At 36.0% G+C, this 25,860-nt stretch overlaps 1 protein-coding gene across 5 annotated transcripts in view; it reads right to left on the bottom strand.

Moving 5' to 3' along the window:
- Rev3l (REV3 like, DNA directed polymerase zeta catalytic subunit) overlaps window positions 1-25,860 on the bottom strand; it is a 142,732-nt gene that overhangs the window by 64,962 nt on the left and 51,910 nt on the right. For all 5 annotated transcript variants that reach the window (XR_003482698.2, XM_027402162.2, XM_035440360.1 and 2 more), the window contains 8 exons: window positions 25,186-25,260; window positions 22,664-22,824; window positions 12,506-12,602; window positions 9,972-10,066; window positions 8,625-8,729; window positions 7,384-7,468; window positions 7,144-7,292; window positions 4,398-4,517 (listed from right to left, as the gene is read on the bottom strand). Coding sequence is in view for 4 of the 5 variants with exons in the window: in XM_027402162.2 (XP_027257963.1) it covers window positions 4,398-4,517; window positions 7,144-7,292; window positions 7,384-7,468; window positions 8,625-8,729; window positions 9,972-10,066; window positions 12,506-12,602; window positions 22,664-22,824; window positions 25,186-25,260 (887 nt within the window). In the remaining variant the exon portion in view is untranslated. The remainder of the gene's footprint in view (window positions 1-4,397; window positions 4,518-7,143; window positions 7,293-7,383; window positions 7,469-8,624; window positions 8,730-9,971; window positions 10,067-12,505; window positions 12,603-22,663; window positions 22,825-25,185; window positions 25,261-25,860) is intronic.

Genomic DNA, 25,860 nt, shown 5'->3' with positions numbered 1-25,860 from the left:
TTACTGGTAACCTTTGTAATAGCCTTTATAATTCAGTAATAAATCTGCTTGCCCTAGTTTGGTGATCTGTTCAATAAAATTAATTGAGCCTGGGGAAGGAGTATAGAAGCCCTTACTTGTGGAATCTGATATAGTCTCCAAGTGGATAAGGGTTAGAACTGAATTGAATCCAAGTGTTAACCATTCCAGAACTGACTGCTTGCTAGGTATGTGGGGAAAAAAATGCCTACATATCCAGTCACAAACATATTCTGTCTTGATTGTTATGGTTAGGAATTTATGAGAAACTGAGTTTATTTCCCCGCTACACCCACACTACATAACCTATTAACTCCACTACCACATGTATATGCAAGAAAACTTGAAAATATTTTGATGTTTTATACTTTTTAATTCTAGTGACTATCTGAGTCAACATACAAAATAATGGATTTCATTATGTCATTTAGATATAGGCACATCACTTCACGACACTTGAGTCTCCTCTTTTCCCCTACTCTCATTGCTCTCTCCCCATTAACTGCCTCACTTTCTGCTCTCATGACCTACATATATATTCATTTTTCTCCTCCATGTGTTTGTGTGTGGTGTGGGTGTCTTTGCATGTGCAAGTAGAGGTGTAAGGTTGATGTTGGGAATCTTTCAATTTCTTTTCTACATTAGCTTTTGTGGAAATCTTTCCATTGCAGTTATTTATAAAATGGGATTGATACCAAGAATATATAAAGAATTAAAATAAGTGCTAAAAAAGAAATTAATTAGTAACTAGGGAAATGGGTTAGTTCACAAAAGGAGAAATGCAAATGTCAACTAAATATATAAAAATATACTGAGGAAAGGATTTTTTTTTTTTTGAGACAGGTTCTCTCTATGTAGTCCTGGAATTCACTATGAATATCAGGTTGCCTATACTTCACAACTGCTAGAATTAAGAGCTTGGGTCACCAAGCCATGCTGATGTAGTACTCTTAATCAAACCCAGAACTCACTGATAAGGCTAGTCTCATTAGCCAGCTTACTCCTGGCATCCATCCTCTTTACCTTCTCAGGACATAATTATAAGTGGAGTGCCATGATCCCCTGGCATTTATGTGAGTTCTGAGGGTTTGAATGCCACTCCTCTTGCTTGCATGACAAGAACTTTAACTCTATATTCATTTAAAAATATGTATTTGTCTGATTTTATGTGCATGGATATTTTGTCTGCACGTAAGTCAGCACTCAAAGAAGAGGGCAGAAGTAGGGGTTGGGTACTCTGGGATAGGAATTAAAGACAAGTTTGATATTTGGGTGCTAGGAACCAAACCTGGGTCCTCTGAAAGAGCAGTCAATGCTCTTAACTGTAGCCATCTTTCCATCTCATAACTTAGTTCTTTATGGCTCTAAAACAAACAAACAAAAACACACCGTATGTACCTAAACCACATTTTCTTTCTCTACTTGATTATCTGTTGCTGGACATTTAGACTGGTTTGATATCTTGGCTATTGTGACTCAATAACCAGAGATGTACTGGCAGCTATTATCCAGGAGAGAGACGGTTGGGTTACTGGCAGCTGCTAATGTTTTGAGGAACTCTGTACTATATCCCATTGGGGCTGCACTAACTTATACTCCCACTTACAGTGTATAATATTGTCTTCACCTTTTGCACCCAAAAGTGGTATGTGAGCTCAGGGCCTCACGGGGGGAGGGGGGGGCAACGACTCTACTCCTTCTCCTTTATCTTCTAGTCTTCCCTTTCATCCTAGCAGAGCAGGCCTTGTACTTGCTCTCCTCCTGCCTCAGGACCAACAGTTGTTTGTTTCCTTGATGCCAGAGGTTCTGCCTGGGATGAGGTGGAATTACAATGTAATTTTGATGGCTAAGAATGTTGAAGATTTTTCCCATATACTCACTGGCCACTTACATTTCTCCTTTTGAGAACTGATTCATTTGCTTAGGCATTGACTTCTTTCTTTTAGGACTTATTTTGTCTGTATGAGTATTATCATGAGTGCATGTATGTATGTATACCACAGACATGCTTGGTATTCATGAAGGTCAGAAGAGAGCACCATATTCGTTGTTGGGAGCTGCTGTGTAAGTGCTGGAAACTGAACCTGGGATGATGGAGGAGTAGCACAAGCACTCTTGACTGCTGAGCCATCTCTCCAGTGCTCCCCACTTAAGAGTTTAATTATTTGTGTCCTATAGATACTCTAGGCTATCAATATTCTGTCATAAATATGGCTAGCAATGATGATAATTCCACAAAAACTTATTATTCCAAGATAAACATGTAATATTTATAATACCCCAAATTGGAAAAAACCCAAATACAAATCAACTGATAATCAAATTGTATTATGAGGTAAACGGTAGAATACTACTGATCAAGAAAAGGTGATTAAAAGCAGTGACATAAGCTATAGCGTGGATGAACTTTGAGAATGTTATGCTAAAAGCAGCCAAATACAGGAAAATATTTGAATGATTCCATTTATATGGAATGTTCTAGTTAGGTAAACCTAGTAAAAGAGAGTGTTTGGCCAGGGGCTAAAAAGAAGTAATTGTTGTTAATGAGTACATGGATTTTCTGGGGATGATAAAAAGGTTCTGAAATTGGAAAATAGTACAGGTTGCACAATTACAATAATGTACCTCAGTAAATTTTTTAAAGGATATTAAAGCAGCCCCCACCAATCTGTTACACAACTCTTCTCTCTATAAAAATGAGGCAAGGTAACATTCTCCATTCACTAAAATATCAAATTTTATGTTTTCTTTGTTAATGTTTAAGAATTTGGCTCAGGGAGGGGCTGGAGAGATGGCTCAGTAATTAAAAGCACATAAATCTCTTGCAGAGGGCCTTTAAGTATCAGGGGATCTGATGCCCTCTTCTGGCCTCCATGGACACCTGCACATTTGCCATCCTCCAGCAGACACATTTCAGTCATGTTAACAAACGTAATACAAAATGAAAATAATCACTTACAGCTTGTTTTGGTAATATCTGCTTTTTTTTTTTTTTTTTTTTTGTAAATTTGTTTTTCGAGACAGAGTTTTTCTGTGTAGCTTTGGAGCCTATCCTGGCACTCGCTCTGTAGACCAGGCTGACCTCGAACTCACAGAGATCCGCCTACCTCTGCCTCTCGAGTGCTGGGATTAAAGGTGGGTGCCACCAGTGCCCAGCCAATATCTACTTCTTAAACCTAAAATTACAATTAGTTTCATTTTTCTGCCTAATTCTTTTAGAGCTTTGATAACACTTAAATTGTTGGAATCATAAGGCAAGTTGGAATCATATCTGCTACTAGAATAACATATTTGGCTGATGAAATGAATTAGGGATCTGCCACTCACACTCCTTTTTCAATTTCTTAAATTCTTCTACGCCCTCTCTTAACTTTTGCTTAGCTAAATTTGATGTATGTATTAATTATTCAAATAGAGAAATATGTTTGAGATCACAACCTCAAATTAAAACAGTAATATGTTCATAAGACAATTTCTTTTTAAAATTTTATTATTCATTTAAAGGTTTAAAAGTTCCTTATCCAATATATTTTTAAATGAGTATATACAATAATTTTGGGATTGCCCACAATCAGTCGGTTTATGTTCCACCTAGATGAAAATGTAGACAGAAGGCATTAGATGGAGCTGGGATCATACCTGATACTATAAAAATTAAAAAGGGAAGCAAAGAAGCAACATAACATTGATGATATCAAGCCAAATAAGAAGCATAATGTATAAATGGTTTATGAGGATTAAAAGGCATTTAAGGTGATACAACAACACTCAGAAATAGCAGTCATGTGCTACACTGTTTTATTACGCTCCAATTAGAGTATTATTTTAAAATGCATGTGTTTGGGATCTGGCTTAGTAGTTAATGTGCTTACTTTGCAAGTTTAAGGACTAGAGTTTAGACCCCCAGAAATCCATATAAAAACTGGTGGGTAGAGCAACCGTGGGTAGAGCAACCCACCTGTAATTCTTGCTCTGGAAGGTGGAGACAGGGGGTTCCCTTTTGGGTCTGACAGACTTTGCCTCAATGAATAAGGTTGAAGAGTGTTTAAGGATGGTTTTTGACATTATCATGGGGCCTCCAGATGCATGTACACACACTTACCTTCTTATCTCTACACACGTAAAAACATGTACATATGTATGCATACTACACACATGGAAAGGAGAGAAATAATTTTTCTTTTTACTCCTAGAGTAACATGCTTTTACCCAATGTAGAGCTACAAGAAAGGCTTTCTTTTACAGCTTTTATTTATTTTTTTTTTTAAGGAAAAACTATGCAGCAAACACAAAACTACCTGATTTAATGTGATGCTTAATTTTAAGAAAAATAAAAAAACAGAAACTCACTTTGATTAAAACATGCTATATTTACTTACTGAAAGCTGGTGTCTCACTCAGTCTTTGAGTCAAAGGCTGGAAAGTCTGACTATTTTCCATGAGGTTCAAAATTGCTTCTTCATTAATAAGTGCCTCTTCTACTTTCTGTCTAGTGTTACCTTAAGATGACGAAGAACACAAAAGCATTGAGGCAATGACGAGGTTCTAAAAGTTATCAGCTTATAAGCTTATAACACAGAATTTGTGTTAAGTTATGGAAAAATACAGTGTCAACCTACTTTAAAATTCTGAAATGTTAATGAAATATACTCAATAAAAATGCAGTAGAAACTTAATTAAAAAGCCATAGGAACGTCTTCATCAATCACATGTGTTTAAAAAAATTGAAAAATGTTTTATTATCTACAAACTATAAGGAACTCCTATATAACAGACCAGAACTTGAAAGATGGCTAAGCAGTTATGTCCTTAAAGTTCGTTCAGATGATCAGAGTGCAGTTCCCAGAAACTATAACAGGCGGTTTACAACCTCCTAGTAATTTCTGCTTGAGAGGATGCAATGCCCTAATCTGGTCTCTGTGGGAACCTATTCATACACACAAAGACATGCAAGCAGTGCATGTGCACGCGCAAATACATACCCCTTAAAAAAAGTCAATTACCTAATAGGAAATGAGCAAAGAACATGAAAATAAATTATTAGATAAAAAAATCCATATGGTCTTTAATTTGTTTCAATTCACTGGTCATCAGAAAATAAAGATTAAAATAAGGAAAAGCCATTTCAAAGAACTATAGTGATGGGGGAAGACCTGTGCATATGTTTGTCTTATTGGTTGATAAATAAAGTACTGTTGGCCAATGGGGATGCAAGTTAGGCGGGACTAGCAGTCGAGGAGGATTCTGGGAAATGTAGTAAAAAGAAGTCTTCCTGTGCAGGCAGGAAGTGCCATAGCAGGCCGACTCAGAATATAAGCAGGGACAAGCAGAAAATCTCTCTCTTCTCTGTGGAGTTGCCATATGATCATTGGGAAGACAGGATGCACATGGCCAGCGTCCTCCATAAGATAAGTCTTAAAAATACATAGATTAGTAGTTATGGTTGATAATTAAGACTGAGCTAGCAGGTAAGAAATCCTAGTCATTGGCCAACAGCATTGTACTTAATATACATCTCTATGTGTTATATGGGTGCCCACGTGGCGGTGGGGCCCAGGCAGCTTGTGGAAAGATTTATCGTTACATTACAGCAGCATATATTTTTTTGTATTTCATTTGTATCTATTATTTAGCATATTCAAATGTTCTCTAGGGTCCTCCTGCCTAAAAACACTACATATGAAATAAAGTGACTAATCAACAAAATCTTCATTACTCTCCTATATACCAATTGCATACAAGCTATATTTTTGCATACATCCTAGCATCCAAATATACAGAAGTATTCTGTAGAGAAAGTCTTGCACAAAGCCATTAAGAAGGTAGATGTAGCCTTGGGCAAAAGTGAAAATGATCTAATACTTGTAAAGAAACAGGTAAGTATTAAAGTAAAACATTAGTGGCTAAAATGAATAAACAATGATAAATTTCAATTAAGATGTTTATATAAAAAGATAATAACTATTAGAAATGAAGGAAATAAAAATTAGGTCTCAGTAAGATAGCATTGCATACTCTGTAGAACAATTATATTAAAGAGATAATATCAAGTGTTAAATAAAAACACTAAATTATAGGAAGCCTTATATAATGTTATAAAATAGTGTACCCATTATGGAAAACAATTTGGCATTTCATTTAAAAACTAAACACAAATTTACCACATGCTCTACAAATTCCACTCACTGGTATCTACTAAAAAGAAATGAAAACATATTCATACAAAGACCTGTTTACCTAAGCATTACTTTAATCTTTTCCCCTTCTTCAAAGGCAATTTTTACAGTAAAGTTTACTTCACAACTGGTTTATTTGCTACTATTTCCAATGTTTTATAATTCTTCCTGTGACATTTATGTTAAATTTTGCATTTTATTGTTCATAGCAGCATTATATTTATGTTTCAAAAGTGAAAGCAACTGAAATATCTACCAACTGATACATGAATTAATAAGTAAAGCATCTGGTAATAAAAGGAATGAAGTATTGATAATTACCACAGCATAGATAAACCCTGAAAGGGTTTGCTAAGAGAAAGAAGAAAAAAGCCCATATTGTATGGTTTCACTTATCTGATGTATCTAGGAATGTAGACAGACAAGACTCTAAGGAAATGGTTATTTGGGAGTTAGAGCTGGGAATGGCCATGACCACCAATAAGAAAGCCTGTAGGCTGATGGACATTTCCTGAAATTAGAACATATGGAGTAATTATGTGCTTAAAATGAGTGAATTTGATGCTCTGTAGCTTATTTCTCAATTATCTGTTTAAAAAATATGCAATTTTGAATGTAAAGGCATGTTGCTTAATCTATGCGAAGAACAACATTGTTTTTTATAAAATTTGAAATGTTAACCAAAGCACATATTGTGGATACACATATATAAAAAATTGTCACAAAATTTTATGTTGAGATAGTTTATAGCAACTTTAGTATAGTGTTTATCTTTAGAGACACAGAAAGGGTAAAAGAACAGATAATTTTTGCTATGTCAAAATTTATTTCTTAGGAGAAAACCAAACAAACAAACAAACTAGGAAACAGCCAAATAGTAACTTAAGTGTTCAACGCAATGATGCTTGTTTTAGTATTTTCTGTTTAAAAGATACGCAAATAATCTCACCTTTGCTCAAATCTGTATCTTTGTGGACTTCTATCATATTGGCTGGCGTACACGGAAGCATTTCAGGAGAAAGAATCTCAGAGTGCAATGTTAATTCAGCAGAGAACTCTTGGGATCCATTGCTGTAGTCCACAGATCCTGATAATGTTCTGTTTAATTAAAGTGTAACTTTTACATATAACAAACTATACAACAAAGCAATAAAATTAGCTCTCAGATCTGTTATAAATAATCACTCACACAGAGAAATCATTCTGTTTGAGAATTTCTTGAAGTCTCTTCTGAAATAGCTTTTCACTTTCTGTTGCTGGCACGAATCTGCAATCTTTAAATTTGAAAGATGCATTAGATAGCAAATGAATGAAATACTTTACCTTTATCTTTTGAAAAAAGTCACAGCAAATTCTTATCTTTCTCCTAATCCATATTCACAACCTAAAAAGTTGTTATAGAATCATACAAAAGAAAAATGAATGTTATTAAACAATGAAATTAAGAATTTATCATCACTTCAAGTTTTATAATTACAACCTAAAACAAAACAGAATAGAAAAAAATATTCTCTACTCACAAATGGATCACATATCTCAAAATCAGAAATTTTCCTCTTTGTAAAATATATTTCTATTTTAAAGGGCATTAAAAACACACTTAAGTTTTATCAAAACATTTTTGGCACTCTAGATGTAACGCTGAAATTTAAAACTTCTAATTGGACTTCATAGAAACTTACTACAATATTGTTTTCTGAGTCATCCTTTATACTTTTAACAAATAATTTACTTGTTTTTATTTTATGTACATTGGTTTTTTTGCCTGCATATTTGTCTGTGTGAGGATATAGGATCTTGGAATCACAGACAGTTGTTATCTGCCAAGAGAGTGCTGGGAATTGAACCCAGGTTCTCAGTGCTCTTAACCTCTGAGCAGTCAGTGCTATTAACCTCTAAGACACCTCTCCAGTCCTTTACACTTTTATCTTTAAAGGTTTGCTGTATTCTGTGGCATCTGAACTTTCAAATTCTTTCAGAATATAGCAACATTTAATAATAAATGAGTATTTTCCTCAGAGTTGTACATGTTGATCAAGGTGAGGGTTTATAAATGACAATTTCGGGAAAACAGTGGAGGACAATTATTTCATGGCTGACACTTTCAAAGTAGAACAAATAAACTGGTGTTTCTAAGCTGAGAACCATGGTTTTCAGTATCTTATTTGGAAATAATGAAGAATATACTAGAGTAAGAAAAAGGCAAGAAGATAAGGTACTCAAAAACCAAGAACACACAGAGAGATAACAACAAAGTGACATTTTGGAGTAGTTATAAAGATTTATTGGTTAAATACCAATGACAATAAGTTCACAGAAAAATTAAAGGTAATTTAAGAAATAAAATCTAGTGCTAAGGGAAAACTCAATGACTATCTTTTCCCACTAAAAATACTTCCTTAAATCATTAAAGCATTATCAGGCTTATACCTTGTGATTCAGGCTGGGTAATTTGAGAACTTTCATTTCTGTTTCTTCTCCGTTGCTTTTCATCTTCCCATATGGCCTGCAGCCCAGGGTTTCCACCGATTTGAGCTGCAATCACAATACTACAAGGGTCAAAGTGAAAAATTCTTTCTATAAACCCCCTAAGCTTTAATAAATACATTTCTGGGGTGGGGCAGAGTCTTAGTGTATTATCCCTGACTGGCCTGGGATTCTGTAATCCAGGCTGGTCTGGGATTCATAGAGATCTGCCTGCTTACATCTCCTCAGTGCTGAGATTAAAGGCATGCACTACCATACCCAACAATATTATCTTTTAAGAAAAACATGTACAGCCAGGCAGTGGTGGCACACGCCTTTAATCCCAGCACTCAGGAGGCAGAGGCCAGAGGCCAGAGGCCAGAGGGCAGAGGCAGAGAGATCTCTGTGAGTTTGAGGCCAGACTGGTCTACTGAGCGAGTAGACAACCTCCAAAGCTACAGAAGAAACCCTGTCTCAAACAGCCCCCGCCCCCCCAAAAGAAAATACGGTATACACTATAATGGACAAATTATCCTAACTCTAAGTTTATCATGCTGCTTCCTTTCTAACTTTTTTCCTTTAATGACTGAAAAGAAAAACAAACTAAAAAAACCACCAAGGGAAAAAAAAATCAAGTATCTGATAAGATATAAGCCTAAGACATAGTATATGAGATTATTTTATGCTGGATAATGTTATTTAGTGTCACTTAGTTTCATATCTAGGTAACACAGTCATGTAGATGGAAACATAAATGAGCAAAAGACTTCCTGTTGTGACTAAACATGAAATGTTTTCTGGAAGAGTTGTGTGTTGACAGCTGTACTTGAGAGGTGAGTGGATTATGAGAGCACTAAGTCCATCAATTAATGATCCATTTAATTTAGAGCTGAATGGGCTGTTAGGAGTGGGCATAGTTGGAGAAGTAGGTTATGGGAGTGGGAGTGCTGCAATATTTATCTTCTGTCGGTCCCTTTCTGTCTGATTCCTAGCTTCCGTGAGGTGAACAACTTTGCTTATCATGCCCTTCTGTCATGTCTTACCATAGGCATGGAAATGATGGAGCCCAATTACCATGGATTGAAACTTCTGAGACTGAGAAGCCCAAACAAGTCTTTCTTTAAGATGGTTTCCTCTGGTATTTTTGTCAATGCAGAAGAAAGCTGGCTAACACACCCTCCCATCAGAAACAAACAGCACACTTAAAACATCTTGCTTTCTCCTTCTATAATATCTTACTTCTCTGCTTCTACCCTTACTTTCATCATGTTTTACAAAGAAAAATACGTATTAAGAAAATTGTGTGCGTACCCTCAATGTCCAGCCTGTTTAAGATGTCAGCAGCTACAGCATCCACTTCTAATTCACATGTGCTCAGAGGTTCAACACCTTCCAGTAATAAAGAGCTGAAAAGAAACAATATCAATGAAAACAGTAACTGTGCTAGCATGAGCTTCCCAAATTACAGTTGCTGCTGGGGATCTGAGATTTTTTTTATGCTGAAATTTATGTTTTGGTAGTAATGAGAAAACATGAGGATAGGAAATGAATTCATAATTATTCATGATACTATGTGCATGTAATAAATTAATAACAGGGTAAGAAAAACTGTAAGGACAGCCTATTGTTACCATGGTAAAATGCGGTCTATGTATTCTAAATATTTTATATGGAAGGAAAATTTAATGTTCAGCATGTGGTTCTGACCAAGAAAATAGTTAACAGAGGGATAACATAACAATTCATTAAAAATCTTAAGTATAGAAAGTAAGTTCTGCATTTCCCCCCGAAATCATATATGCTTTTCAGATAAGGGACGGTAAACAACTGAAAATAGGGAAAATGGTAGTCACTATTCTTGTCCTCAGCTGCTCCTAAGCTGGAGATGCTTTACAAATTTTCACAACTACTCAAGTGATAAACCACATGAATGTTGAACAGTGACAACAGGTACTTTTTATAGGAACTACAGCACCTTTTCACTAATGCTTTTGACTTGAAAACACGGGTTAGTTGGATTATTTTTGACCTTCTGAGCCACTGAAAAGAAAATTAGGAAGACACCATGTAACTGTCCACTGCTTCCAGAGTGCACAGAAACCTGGTGCAGGCCCTAGTCTGCTTGTTCCAAATGTTAGCTCTCAAGCCAGGGTATACACTACATGAAAATGAAAGATCAATTACTTTACTTGAAAGTAGATGATGCACATTTTATTGGATGTTATTTTATATAATTTAAGAAACACATTAGGAAGTTTTCATTTTCTATTGTCTTTTCCTAAGGAAAATGTGATGGGACGTAAGACATTAATTTGTCATGACTGGTGGTATAAACCTGCCTGGGATGCTTGAGGTCTGACCCTGACCCTTAACAGTACCCTCCCACTACAAAACAACAAACTAATTTGTTAAATCACACACACACACACACACACACACACACACACACACACACACACACACACCTACCTACCTACCTTTGTGCCATTTCTACAGAAGAGCATAGTAAGCTAACTTATCACAACATATCCCTTTACCTTTCAGAAAAAAAAAAAAAAATTGGCAAAGTAGATTGCACTCTTTATCCATATAAATGAACCAAATCCACTTTGCCATGATTTAAGTGCTAGACAGCAGAGTTCATGGTCAACAAATTTTCTTCTTATATTAATATGCTTTGTAATTTTGAAGAATTATATTGACAAAATGTAATTGTGAAAAAATGGGCATTATTAAGATTAGTACTTTGGGAACAAAGAAACACTTGCTACCAAACTTGATGACCTGAGTTCTATGTCCAGGGCTTATATAGTAGAAAGAGAAAACTGACTCCCACAAACTGTCCTCTGATCTCTGTGCATGTGTGCACATACCCAACAGATAAATAAATGCATGTTTAAAACCTTTTAAAAATTGAGTGACTCACATGTAGTTAAAAGGAGGAAAACTATAGCCATGTTGCCAATAACACACTGAGTAGTAAGAGGCTCAAGAATGCTTGAGCAATGCTACTTAAGATTAAAAAAAGAAATCCCTTAACTTTATACAGAAAAGCTACTGACTAATAATTTAGACAGATGGTGATTACATGTCTGTTTTATGGTATGAAATCTAAGCATTTGGAATATACTAGAACTTTAACAAAAAGCATAATCAACAAAAGAGTTAAAAGAAACAACAAATTGTATTTTGTCTTGTATTTATTTCTATAACTCCTTAATATTTAGAAACCTAAAGGGTTATTTAAAAAAATGTGCCATTTCAGTTGTAAATTGCTATTTTATAATAACTGAATTTTTAACTTGATAACTTACAAGACCTCAATTTAGATGGCATGATGAAGATCAATACTGGCAAGAAATATAACAACCTCCTTCAGATCCCTTTTATTAATTAAGTAATAACTATGTATGATTCCATGGTCTGTTTTTTTATTTTATTTTTACAATTACAGCTAATTTTATATTGTGTTTTATATTGTTCAGGTGTATGTGCCATCAACTGCATACAGAGATCAGATGACAACCAGTAGGAATCTGTTATCGCCTTCTATCATGTAGGTTCCAGGGATCAAACTCAGATCATCAGATTTGGGAGCCTTTACCTCTTGACATGTTGCTGCTCCCACCACCATGATCTACTCTTTAAACCTATAAATCAATGTTATAGTCCAACACTAAGACTTACCTTTTTATTTTTATCATTTTTTTATTTAAAATGAGACTTACTTTTTAAATAAACTTTTAAAAGACCCAATGTACTGAAACGTTAAGTTTTAATGATGATAACCAATGGTGACTAACTACATACATAAAACTTTCCCTTCTTTGACAACATTGGCTAACCTTGGTATTTCATCTTCTTCCCACCTAAATAAAGTACCAGCAGCACAATTTCCTGATAATTGATCCTTGAACGATCCAGTTGCATGTGATGTATCACCTAGAAAAAGAAAGGTACATTTAAATAAACTGTTCTTTTAAACTTTTATTTTATCTAATAAATCCATCTATGTACTTATTGATTGGAGACAGGGTCTCATTACACAGCCTTAGCTGACCTACAACTCACCACGTAGACTAGGACAGCCTCAAACTCATAGACCTAGCAAATAGTGCATCCTGAGTGCTAAGATTAAAGGCATGAACCACTATATCTGTGAAATTATATTTATAATTTGTACAAATTTGTTCTCTTTAAAGTAATTTATAAATCATGTAAAAGTACCTACACATTATATCTTAAAGATTCACTGATACACAGGATTACATACACACAGATGAGTGTAAGTAATTCCAAAGTAGAGCAGAAAGAAAGGGTTTACAATGAATTGGTTTGAGTAACAAACAGTTATAAAATTTCATAATATAAGTATATCTAAATGTTCAGGTAAATATAATTAATATCTCATTAAAAAATAAAGAACTATATTTTTTAGAGTTCAAATTGCTATAGTATTCTGAGCCTCAATAAATTTCAAGCGGAAATTTGGCAGGAAATTGAAAATATATTTTGATCCTAATGTACAAACAAAAGCACACAATTTATTCCAGAAATAACACAAATAGTGATATGATAAATTCTTTTTTTCAGTGAACATCTAAACTGATTCACACTTTTAGTATCTATGAATAAAGTTGCTGCAAAAATGTGCATTCAGATTTGATGGGACTACATTTTAAAGCACTTGAGCAAACACCATGGAGAACAATGGCTGGGTCCAACTGCAAGTATGATTAATGCTATGAGACTATGAAATTGTGGTCCAAATAACTACTATTTCACATTTGCCATTAGCAATGAATGAGAGTTGTTATGGTTTAATACACCACCCAGCATTTATTATCATGAATCTTTTGAAGTGCAGCCTTTTATAACAGGTGTGTAGACCTTTCTAGTTTTAATTAAAATTTTCCTATTATATAATTGTTGCAGATTTGTTAGCACTGTCACTCTGAGACTGCCAATAAAATTAAACCTTGAATCAGAGGGCAGAGTCCATGTTCAGCTGGCCAGAATAAACCACAGTTTTTGGAGGACCCAGAATAGGATACAGAGACACAGGAAGGAATAGGGAGGGGCTTAGAAGGATTCAAGGGCCTTTTTCATCTGGGAAGGTGGAAAGGCAGGGCCAGTTAATCATTTCTCTGTTGCTCTGTGGATCAGGTATCTACCCCAATACCTGACTCCTGAGTTTTTACTAATAAAAGAATAATCTAAGATAAACACTTCATATAATGTTGAATATCATCTTTTTATATGCAATCAACTTTAGGGGAAGGAGAAATGTGTTTAGGGCTTTTGGCCATGTTTAACTAGATTACTTTTTAAATTGATTTTTCAGAAACCTTTATATATTATAGGTACATTGTATATTAAATATATAAAATACAAAAATATTTACACTGAGACTTCTATTAAAAAAGATTCACATGGCATGAACTTGTGCTCTTTCTCTTGGCCGCACTCAATTCTGGTTACCTGTCTTTTGCCAAAGCTTGCCATGGATAGTCACCTCCTCTTGGCCTGTCTTCCTACCTCTGGGACCTGCCAGATCCCAGCCTGACCTCCATCAGAGACTCTTCAGTCACCACATGTGACCCAGAGTCCCAGAGCCTTGTCAGCTGCCTGTCTGGGACTCTTCTTCCCTTTTACTATCTGCCTTTGAGACCCAGGACCAATCCAAACCAACAGGAGAAACTTTTCCAGGTTCCTTAACCAAGCAGCTGAAAGTACTAGACTACAGCAGAGAAATAGAAGAGATGAGATAAGGCTGTTTCCTCAAAAGCCAGATAGCACAGGAAATGGAGATCGTAACCCTCCTATGATTGGTCCATTCCTAAACAACATAAACACCTCTGCTGAAAGAAGGTGACAAAATAAAAGAAAGAAAAAGAAAAACTCAATGAACAAACTAACTCCACCTGTGCAAATACAACACAAAAACAAAAGTAATGCAAAAATCCAAAATAATGTATCATCTCCAAAACACAAAAATCTCATAGCAACGGGATAGAAAATGCCATGGAAGAAACTACCACGTAGACAACTCAAAAAAGAGAAAGACAAAGAAATGAATGAAATAAATTAATTCAAGCATGAAAATAGTTTGAATTTTTGAAGAAAACCAAAACTGAAATGATGCTACAATTGAAAACCTCAATAAACCAATTACAAACAGTGTAAAGCCTCAGCAACAGACTTGATGTTGAAGAGAGTCAGGCATGGAAGACAGTATTAGAACTGAATCCCTGAGTAAAGATCAATGAAATTTAAAAAAAAAATCAGGAGGAGAAAGGTCAGTGACTTAGAAAGTGAGGCCTGTTAGAACACCTGATTCTTTAATAGAAATCTTTAAAGTCAGCAGGGCCTGGAAAGATATATTCCAAGTAATTGTCAACCTAGACTACTGCACTCAGCAAAATTATCTGTTAAAATTTAAGGAGAAATACTTCCCATGACAAAACAGAATAAAGGAATTTAGAACTACAACATAAGCCCTACAAAGTGTACTAGAAAAAAAGTAACTTCAATTTGAAGAGAAGGATAAACACACCTAAGAGATCACAGGGAACAAACAATGCTAGGACAGTTCATCTAAAGAGATCTGAGAAAACACCACAAAAGCAACACAATGACAGGAATTAATACACACCTTTCTCAATAGCAAGTCTGACTATCAATGGTCTCAATTCTCAAATAAAAGAACAAAAACACAGATTAACAGACTGGATTAGAAAACAGGGTCCATCTTTTGCTACTTCCAAGAAACACACCTCACCAACAAAGACAGACATCCCCTTAGGAGGAAAATGATGGGAAAAGATATTATAAGCAAATGGAATATCTGACTTCAAACCAAAATTAGTTAGAAGACATAACAAGGGGCACTTTATACTCATTAAAGGAAAAAAAAATCCATCAACAAAATACTATAATCCTAAACGCAGAGGCACCTAATTTTATGAAGAAAACATTGATAAAATCTATAGCAATAGATTGAATTTAGCACAATAATAGTATGCGATTTCAACACCCTACTCTTACCAACAGACAGGTTGTCTTGAAATGAACTAAACAGAGAACCCTGGAGTTAATGATATGGATCTAACAGATATCTTTAAGGCTTCCCACCCAATCACTAAGGAATACATATTCTTACTAGCAGGTGATGGAACTTCTCTGAAATCAATCACATATTAGAACACAAAGCAAGTCTCGACAAATATAGAAAAACTGAAATCACATCCTGCATTCTCTATCTGACCACAACAGAATAAAGGTGGATTACCAACAACAATAGAAACAACAGAAACACACAAATGAAAAACAGGTAGACTACTGAATAACAACTGGGTAAAGGATGAAATAAAGAAAATTTAAAAATTCCTAGAAATGAATGAAAATGAAAACACAACATTCCAAAATTTATGAGTCACATTGAAGACCGCCTTAAGAGGAAAGTTTATAGCAAATAAGCACCTACATCAAAAATTTCACCTTTAATCCCAGCACTCGTGAGACAGAGGCAGATGGATCTCTGTGCGTTCAAGGCCACCCTGGGCTACATGAGAGTAACTCAATCTAAAATAGAAACAGAGCCTGCACCTTTGATCCCAGCACTTGGAATGACATGCCTTTAATCCCAGCATAGAGAGGAACATAAGGCTGGAGCTGAGAGGAGCAGTGAAGGCAGTTGGAGGAGCAGTGGAGTCTGGAGATGCAATCGGAGGACAGGATAACCCCTTTAGTCTGAGCATTGGTAGAGGTAAGGGCTAGTGGCTGGCTGCTTTGCTTTGCAGATCTTCAGCTTTAACCCCAATATCTATCTCAGTTTTTATTATTAAAAACAATTATTATTTGTGCTATAAAGAGCACTTAATGTTCTTGCAACGAACCTGAGTTCAGTTACCAACACGCACATTGTAGCTCACAACCACCCTTAATTCTAGTTCCAGGGGATTTACCACTCTCTTCTGGCCTCTGCAGGCACCAGGCACACACATGGTACACACACGGAAGTGAGGCAAAACATGTGTGTCCATAAAATAAATAAATGTTTAAAAATATACCTTGGAATAAACCTAATCAAAAAAAGTAAAAGACTTGTAGAATGAAAAGCTTAAGACACTAAAAAAGGAGACTGAAGAGGAGGTCACAAGATGGAGACCTTCAATGCTCATGGATTGGCAGGAACAATATTGGAAAATGTACATCCTACCAAAAGCAATCTACAGATTCAATGCAATCCTCATCAAAATTTCAATGCAATTCTCACAGACACTGAAAAAAATCTTAAATCTCATATGTAAACAAAGGACCAAGGACAATCAAAATAATCCTCTGTAGGGAAAAGGGTCCAGCCAAAGAAGCACACCCTGAGCAGAGCCGAAGAAATACACTTTGGCCTTGCAACCAGAACCAAAGAAATGTACCCTGATCCTGAAACCAGTGCCAAAGAAACACACTTTGTCCCTGAAACCAGAGCCAAATCTGACCCTAAACCTATGCAGAAAACTAACCAATCCCTGAGCATGAGATCTAGCCATCTTAAACTCAGAGACTGAAATTTGACCAATCCCCACCCTGGAAAAACTCCACCTCCTAAGAATCCCTATTTAATCCCTGTGGTTGTTCAGCTTGTGGCTGTTCAGGTTGCCCAGCTGTCAGAGGGCAGCCACTCTCCTGGATTCTTCCTTCCTAATAAATCTCTTTATTAGGAATGAGGTTTGAGTGAGACCTTCTTTCTCCTGAGTGGAGCAGAGCAGAGCAGGGCTGTAACACTTTTCACTGAGAAACCTTTTCCTACAGGAGCAGAGCTGATACACTGGGGAAGCCTTTCCATGAAGCATGGCTGTAAGCTGTTATGTTTACCGTGACCTGTGGTATTCCCTGGCTCCCAAGTGCCAGAATACTTTCCACCCAAGCTGTAACATTCTGTATTCTTTGGCTCCCGAGTGCCGTAATACATCCCCATCCATGCCGTCGAAATGCTTACATCCTCAACAATAAAAGAATGGCTGGAAGTCTCACCATCCTAGATTAAAGTTATACCACATAGTTATTTCACATGTGTTTTGGTTAGTTTTTGTCAAATTGACATAACTTAGAGTAACCCGGGAAGAGGAAACCTCAGTTGAGAAAATGTCCCCTCAGAGTGACTTGTAAGCAAGCCCCTGAGGGGCATTTTCCTGATTGATGTGAAAGGGTTCAAACTACTGTGGATGCCATCCCTAGGATGTATAAAAAAGCAAAATGGACAAGGCAAGTGGAATATAAGCCAATAAGCAGCATTCCTCCATGGCCTCTGACTCAATGCCTGTCTCTAGGTTCCTGCCTTGGGGGGGGGGGTCTCTCAATGAGCTCAAGATATGTAAGCCAAATAAACCTTTCTTCCCCACCTCAAGCTGCTTTTGGACATGGTCTTTATCACAATAGAAAACAAACTAGAACACTATAATAATAAATCCAGTATGGTACTGGTATAATAAGACACACTGACAAATGGAATAGAACTGAAGACACATACACAATAAATCCACACTCCTCCAGCCACCTTCTTTTTGATAGAGAGGCCAACAACACATTAGAGAAAAGACAGCATCTTCAACAAACCGTGCTGGTCAAACTGGAAAGCTACATGTAGAAGAATGAATTAGATGCTTATCTTTCGCCCCATATAAAACTCAACTCTAAATGGACCAAGAACCTCAAAATAAAACCTGATAGCCTGAATCTGACAAGGAAAAAGTGGGGAATACATTTGAACTCATTGGCACAAAGAAAGACTCTCTGAACATGACCCCCAAAGATGTAAGCATGAAGAAAAGTAACTAATAAATGAGACCTCATGATGCTAAAAAGCATCTGTACAGCATCACTTTCAGTGAAGAGGTACAGAATCTGAAAACACATTTACCAGCTATACTGTGTTAGTTCTAGAATATACAAAGGGTAAAAAAAACAAAAAACCAAAACCAAAACCAAAAAACTAAACTACAAGGAAACAACTCAATTTAAAAATGAAGAATGGAAGTAACAGTGTTCTCAAAGGAAGAAACACAAATGACTAAAATATTTTTAAACGATGTTCAGTATCCCAAGCTATAAGAGAAATGTAAATTAAAACTACTCTGAGATTTCATCTTACTGCAGTCAGAATTGCTAAACAGACAACAACAACAAAATAACAGGCCAGGTACGGTGGCACACACCTTCAATCCCAGCACTTGGGAGGCAGAAGCATGTTAATTCAAGGATTGTCAGTTCCAGGGCAGCCAGAGCTATGTAGAGAGACAGTAGGTCAAAAACAACCAACCAACAAAACTACAAATACTGTCAAGAATGTGGGGAAAGAGTAATACTTACTCACTGCTGGTAGGAATGTAAAGTCATATAGACACTATGGGAATCAGTGTAGAAGTTCCTCAGAAAGCTAGAAATACATCTACCACATGGTCCATCCAGCTATACTACTGCTCAAGTAAACTCTTAGAAAAGAAATCTTTTAACTGGGATTTGCTTACAATTTTGGAGGTTAGTCCATTATCATCATGGCAGGGAACATGGTGACATTCAGGTAGACATGGTGCTGGAAAAGTAGCTGAGAGTTCTACATCCTGATCTGTAGAGTCTGGGCCTGCCATGGGCTTTTGAAACCTCAAAGCCCTAGTGACATACCTTCTCCACCAAGGCCACATCTCTTAATTATTCTAATCCTATCAAAGAGTTACATTCCCTGGTGACTATGAGCCTATGGAAGTCATTCTTACTCAAACCATCCCAGGGAAGGATAATTAACACTAAAGATATTTCAAAAATTCTTACAAGAAGTTTCTTGAAATACATACATATACAAATTCAAAGAGTTACTCCCTAACAAGGCAACAATGTCCCTACTAAACATCACAGAATAACAAATAAAAAACCCAGTGACAGTAATGGGTTACCTCTTTTGGAGTTGTTATCAAGTGAGATCCAATAGTCACCAAATTCGGGGAATAACTGGAGAGCAGTGCAAAATGATAGATAGAAGCACTCCTTGTAAAGTTCCAGAGGGAAGTTTGAGAGTCCCTTAAACACTATCAGGGGTGTTTGTATGATATATTTGAACTCTCTGGAACTGGAAGATAAGGCCCTATTGCTAAACATACCACATACTTGATTCATAGAACACAAAGGGAAATCAAGCTGATATCCACCTGGAAGCTCTATCTCCACTGGCTATATTGTGTAGTGTTTCATTTACAGCAGTCAAGCTATCATATGTAAAAGCTCAAGCCAGACAAAATTCTAGCATGGATAGGGGAGTTGGACTTCTACTTGTAGCTATGGGGTTATTGGTACTGATAGCTGCTGGGGAGAAAAAAGTCAGCTTCCTTTAAAGGTATGATCCCTAAAAGGTTAACCACACTCCAGTTAAGTATATGGGTAGGAGTACATGGGCAGCATAAACTGTACTTGATGAGATAAAAAAAAAAAAAAAAAAAAAAAAAAGAGGACACAAAGTATCACTGTCAAAGGCAAGGTGACCGACCATATGTGAGCCGTTTCAAGTGTGGGCTTATTCCTGGGCTCCACAGTGCTATCCTTTCACAAAGAAGCTAATAGGCAGTCAAGCCTATCTCACCTTTTTTTCTTAGTGATTCTTAGGACCCTAAGGAGAACTAGTCATTCAGACGATCTGGTTTCTTTTTCGTTTGTTTTGTTTTTGAAAATAGAGTTTCTCTGTGTAATAACCCTGGCTATCCTAGAACTCACTCTGTAGACTAGGCTGGCCTAGAACTCATAGAAATCCACCTGCCTCTGCCTTCCCAGTGCTGGGATTAAAGGAGTGAGTTACCACAGCCTAGCAAATCTGGTTTCTCATGAGAGATTTTTATATTATGCTAAGTCACTGAGAAATTAAGAAAGTATAATGTCATTAAAACTTGCTTACTATTAGCTAGTATTTATAAGTAAATAAATAAATAAATAAATAAATTATTTTGGCCTTTGAAGGGAGTAATGGACTGGGTTCAAGCCATTAATATTTAAGTAAATGTAGTATATGTTTGTCACTACAAAGTATTTTCTTTCTAAAAGGAGTTTTATTGCATCTAAATTGCTCCAAATAAAGATATTAACAATTGGAGAGCAAAAAATAAATTTAAAAACTGTTAATGAGAATGGCTTTGTATAGAAGAACTCTGCACATAGCATCTTTACTGGATAAAGACAAATGATAACTTTTCAATAGCCACCCCAATAACAATAACATCTAAATTCTTTGCTACTTTGGGCTATGTTTACTAGGTTTTACTTATGGAGACTAATTCTAATATATTCTAGTACAGTATGTATTGAACACATACTTGAATATTAAGAGAGTATGCCCTAGGGAAGATTTGCACTTTCTCCAACCAGATCTAAATATATTACCAGTTTAGCACCACCTTAGATCACATTCTATATTTGAAAATGTTTTAGTCCTAGGATATCCAAATTGGATTGAGTGTCTCAAGAGTGTTCTTTGTCTGTGTTTAACTTAAGGGTGTATCTACTGGTGGTCCTACCTTATTCTGGAGTCTCCATCTGCCAGGCAGACCTGGACTTGGGTTTCTCTTACAATAAGTATGGTTGCCTCAAAGAAGACTCTGAATTTCCCAAGATAAGTAAATGTCTTCAGAGCAAAAGCCGTCCTTACTACATTACTACACCTTTTGGACTTTTAATTGTTTGCAAATTCTTTGGTGCATTTACTACTGTTTGAATATTACCCAACTTTTAAATGATTTTTTAAAAAGACTGACCTCAAAATATAGACCATTAAAGTTTGAGAGTGACCAAAGAAATGGAAGAAATTAAACCAAAGGAGAATGGTTGGTAAACTTAGAAATAAAAATGCTGATCTCTGAGTGAAGAAGTATGGCAATGAGGGAAGAATATATGAAATCAGAAAGAACATTTTGGCCAAAAGAAAAATGTCCATTTTATTTGGACATTCTAAAAGAACTAGAAAGAAGAGATAACTCAGTAGGTAGAGCATTTGTCTGCACAAGTATATGTGCATGAATGTGTATACACACGTGCTTACTCGATGCCTCTCCACCCTCCTCCCCCTCATAAGCTCCACCACTGAACCCAGAAATTTTATTTCCAAGTATATGCTCAAAAGAATAATAGTAGTTTTCAAAATAGCATTGGTAAACAAGAATCAGAAAAGGAAAAATCTCCAAATGTCTATCAACTAATAGAGACAAAAATGTAGATTATACACACAGATTATTACTGTGTCACTAAAAGGAATGAAGGACTGATACATGATACATAGATTAGCCTTGAGATTATAGTAAGTATAAAAATTATGTTTCCATATATATTATAATTCTACTAATACTAAATATACAGGATAGGTAACTATACAGAACCAGAAAGTTGACTGTTGATTACTTAGCAATCATAGGCCTGGGGAGCTTGCAGATTAGACTGCTGAAGTATAAAAAGGTTTCCTTCAAGGTTACTAAAATATCTGAAATCTACATTAATGCCTGCATAGTTCCAAATAGATGAAAAACCTTCAAGTTGTCTTCCTAGAAGTAGGTGAACTATACAGCATGTGAATATTTCAGCAAACTAGTAAAACGTCTTTGTTATTATGTTGAAGATTTATTCATTTCTATGTGTATGGGCATTTTGCCTTCAAGTGTTTCTATTCACCACTTGTGTGCTTGATGCCTGAAAACTACACTGAATCCCTTGGACTAGAATTCAATATAGTTGTGAATCCAAATGTGGGTGCTGGGAATCAAACTGGGATTCTCTGGAAGAGCAGCCAGTGCTCTTACGTAATGAGCTATCTCTCCAGCTCCAGAAAATGTCCTCTCAAAAGCTAACCATTTTGAGCATTTCTTTTTATTCATTATCCACTCAGCATTCATTTCTCAATGCATACTACTTTGTAGGCCATTGATTACATAGCACCTGTTTCAAAGCCTTGACCTGAACTTGAAAATTAACCTTACCTTTCCTTCTTGCTTTTCGGAACTTGACAGCAGCCAGGTTTATTAAATTCATCCCATAAAGATTGTAGTCAATGAAGAGCTGCAGGAGGTAGGGAATATGTGCTTCATGAGGCTGATAAAATTTATTCATTATGGCTCCACTTTGTAAAAGTTCACATATCCTAAATTAGAAAAAGAAAGTTATGGAATTATGTTCTTTAAAATATCAAATGAATCAATGACTATATAAATATAGAGAACAAAAAACTAATACACAAATTTTCATTTCAATTTTTTGAGAAATGCATTTTATTTGAAGTAAAAAGTAAAATCAAAGTTTTAAAGTGAATAAAATGAAATTTTCTCAATGAAAAATAATTTATGGATAAATGGGGGAAAAATTTTAAAAACCACTTTTGAAAATTTAGAGAAATACGCACTGGGCCTAGCAGTGCTTGCCTTTAAACCTATCACTTGGCAAGCTGAGCAGGAGGATATGTTTGTGTCCAGTCTAGGTTTCCTGACAAGACCCTGTCTCAAATCACCAAGATGGAGTTGTTTGTGTTAGTGCTTCCAAAAGTAACTAAAAGCAACAAGTTATTTTTCCCATTTTTTTTTTTTTTAAGAAAAAATTTAGCACTCATGTCAAGTAACTTACAGATACTGGTAACTCCAGTTTAAGGGGATCAAACACCCTCTCTGGCCTCCTCAAGTACTCTATGTTCATGGGGTACACAAAGACAAGTATACACACACGTATACACACACAATAAATTTGAAGGAGTATAAGATAATACTGTGATAAGTTATTTTTTAAAAGGAAAAATACTGATGTTTACTTTCTGACTACTGAGTACATGAGAGATGATAGTAATCCCAACAATTGTTCTTTTGTACTCCATGGTTATAAGAAAAGTGAATAGAGGAGAACTGATACAAAACATCTTCCTTGGCATAATTCTGGAAGATTATTTTAGAAACTTAATAGAAGCTATTTTGGGTAATGTTAGGGGTATGTTACACAAAAACTAGTTTAAAGAAAATAACTATTGGGATTAGGGCACTCTGTCTCTGTCTCTCATATATATGTACACACACACACACACACACACACACACACACACACACACACACACACACACACACACACACACGGATTAGGGCACTCTGTCTCTGTCTCTCATATATATGTACACACACACACACACACACACACACACACACACGAGAGAGAGAGAGAGAGAGAGAGAGAGAGAGAGAGAGAGAGAGAGAGAGAGAGAGATTTTGTTTATGCTATAACAAATACAGCTTGCCTGAAGATCAGAGTACAAAGCTAAGCCACTAGGTAACCACAGAGGCCAGGCAGTGGTGGCACACCCCTTTAATCCCAGCACTGGGGAGACAGAGGCAGACAGATATTTGTGAGTTCAAGGCCACCCTGGGCTACACGAGATTGAATCTGTCTAAAAGAGAAACAGAGCTCACACAAGGATAATCTCAGTACTTGGATCACATGCCTTTAATCCCAACACTAGGGAGGTGGAGACAGGAGTGATGTAGCTAGGCGGAGACAGGAGCTCAGGGCAGTCTGAGGAAGTCAGTCTGAAGCAGTCTGCTCTCTTTGGTCTGAGCACTGGTAGAGTAAGAACTCTAGTGGCTGGCCTCTCTGCTTCTCTGATTCTTCAACATTCACCCCAATAGCTGACTCCGAGTTTTTATTATTAAGAACACAGAGAATTCATGCAACACACTTGTGTGTGTGTGTGTGTGTGTGTGTGTGTGTGTGTGTGTGTCTGTGTGTGAGAAATTTGGTGTTTAATTAGTTTAATTCAGAGCAAATCTCATGTCATTGGTTCTTGTGTCTCTTACAGTTCCTTAACTCACTGTAGAGAAACATTCAACTTATATCTTACCAAATGGTTAACTTTTGGAACTCAATATTAATCAGCTGAGAAGCTCTTACAAATAAGAAAATTAAGCAATAATCCAAAAGACCATTTATATTTTGTTACCATGTACATTTAAAAACCTTGAGAACTTACAATGAAATACATGTGTTTGTTTCATTTCTGCTTTCAATAACATGGGGTCTAGAATAACTAAAAAAATAAACTAGATGCAATAGACTAATTAAGGACAAAACAAAAACAAAAATTCAAGATATGAAGCAGCTAGTAAGGAGTCAACAAGAAGCCTCCTCACTGTAGTCTGTCTTTAGCAAGTTTCTCCTTACTTTGAAATCAAAGGGATAACTGCTTTTTTAGTTTTGAACATATGGACTGGTCAACAGGGCACTGACATTATATCACACGGTTATCATCTCTCCTTACATGATTCAACAAACACACTACATCTGAGACAGAAAAGAAGTAGGCAGGGGCCATAAATAAAGGACCTATCTTTGAAAGATCCTTCATACAATCTAAGCAATATGACTTTTTCTATTCATATGTGTGGGCATTTTACATTCTCTACTGTAATTAAACAGCCTTTCCTCATTTAAGTCATGGTCATTGAAATTTTGGTCTCATTTGTCTCTGTACCTTTTCACCATTGCAGGGTTGTAAAGATAGATCTTCATAAAGTGTCTTTCCTTCTCATGATAACCATAAAAAGGCCTGCAATAAAAGAAAAACATTTAAAAACAATTCCGTAATCCAGAAATGAAACAATGCAATTCACTGTCCTAATTAGGCTCAGCTGGTCTAATTCAGTCTTTAGTAGTCATTTAATATTATCCAAAACACATTTAAAAAATGCTCCAAGATCTTTCAACTAAACCTATTAAAGATTTACATATAAGAAACACCAAAGTATTTTAAAAAGATTTTTTTCAAAAATACTGCTTTGACAAAACTAGGGACCAAAAAGAACAGCAAACCATTTCTACCTTACACTTGCTCTTGTCTACTGTGGTAGTTTAATGAGAATGGTCACTATAGGCTCATATATTTGAATACTTGATCCTCACTTGGTAGAACTGTTTGGAGGAGGTATGTCACTGGGGGTGGGCTTTTTGGGGGGCTTTAAAAGTCCACTGCAAGCCTAGTCTGATCCCACATCAACCTCTTTCTTTTATAAGTTGCCTTGGTCATGGTGTTTCATCACAGCAATAGAAAGGTAATATACCTATCAATCAAGACCTCTAGAAACAGAAGAGTAGCTTTACAATTATGTTTGGTTCAGTCTACTGAGGTCCCCACAACATTTCCTGTTTA

This window comes from Cricetulus griseus, chromosome 2 (genome assembly GCF_003668045.3).
Source record: "Cricetulus griseus strain 17A/GY chromosome 2, alternate assembly CriGri-PICRH-1.0, whole genome shotgun sequence".
NCBI classification, from domain to species: domain Eukaryota; kingdom Metazoa; phylum Chordata; class Mammalia; order Rodentia; family Cricetidae; genus Cricetulus; species Cricetulus griseus.
Note: the sequence above shows the minus strand (reverse complement) of the source record. Positions and strands in the feature narration are given on the sequence as shown.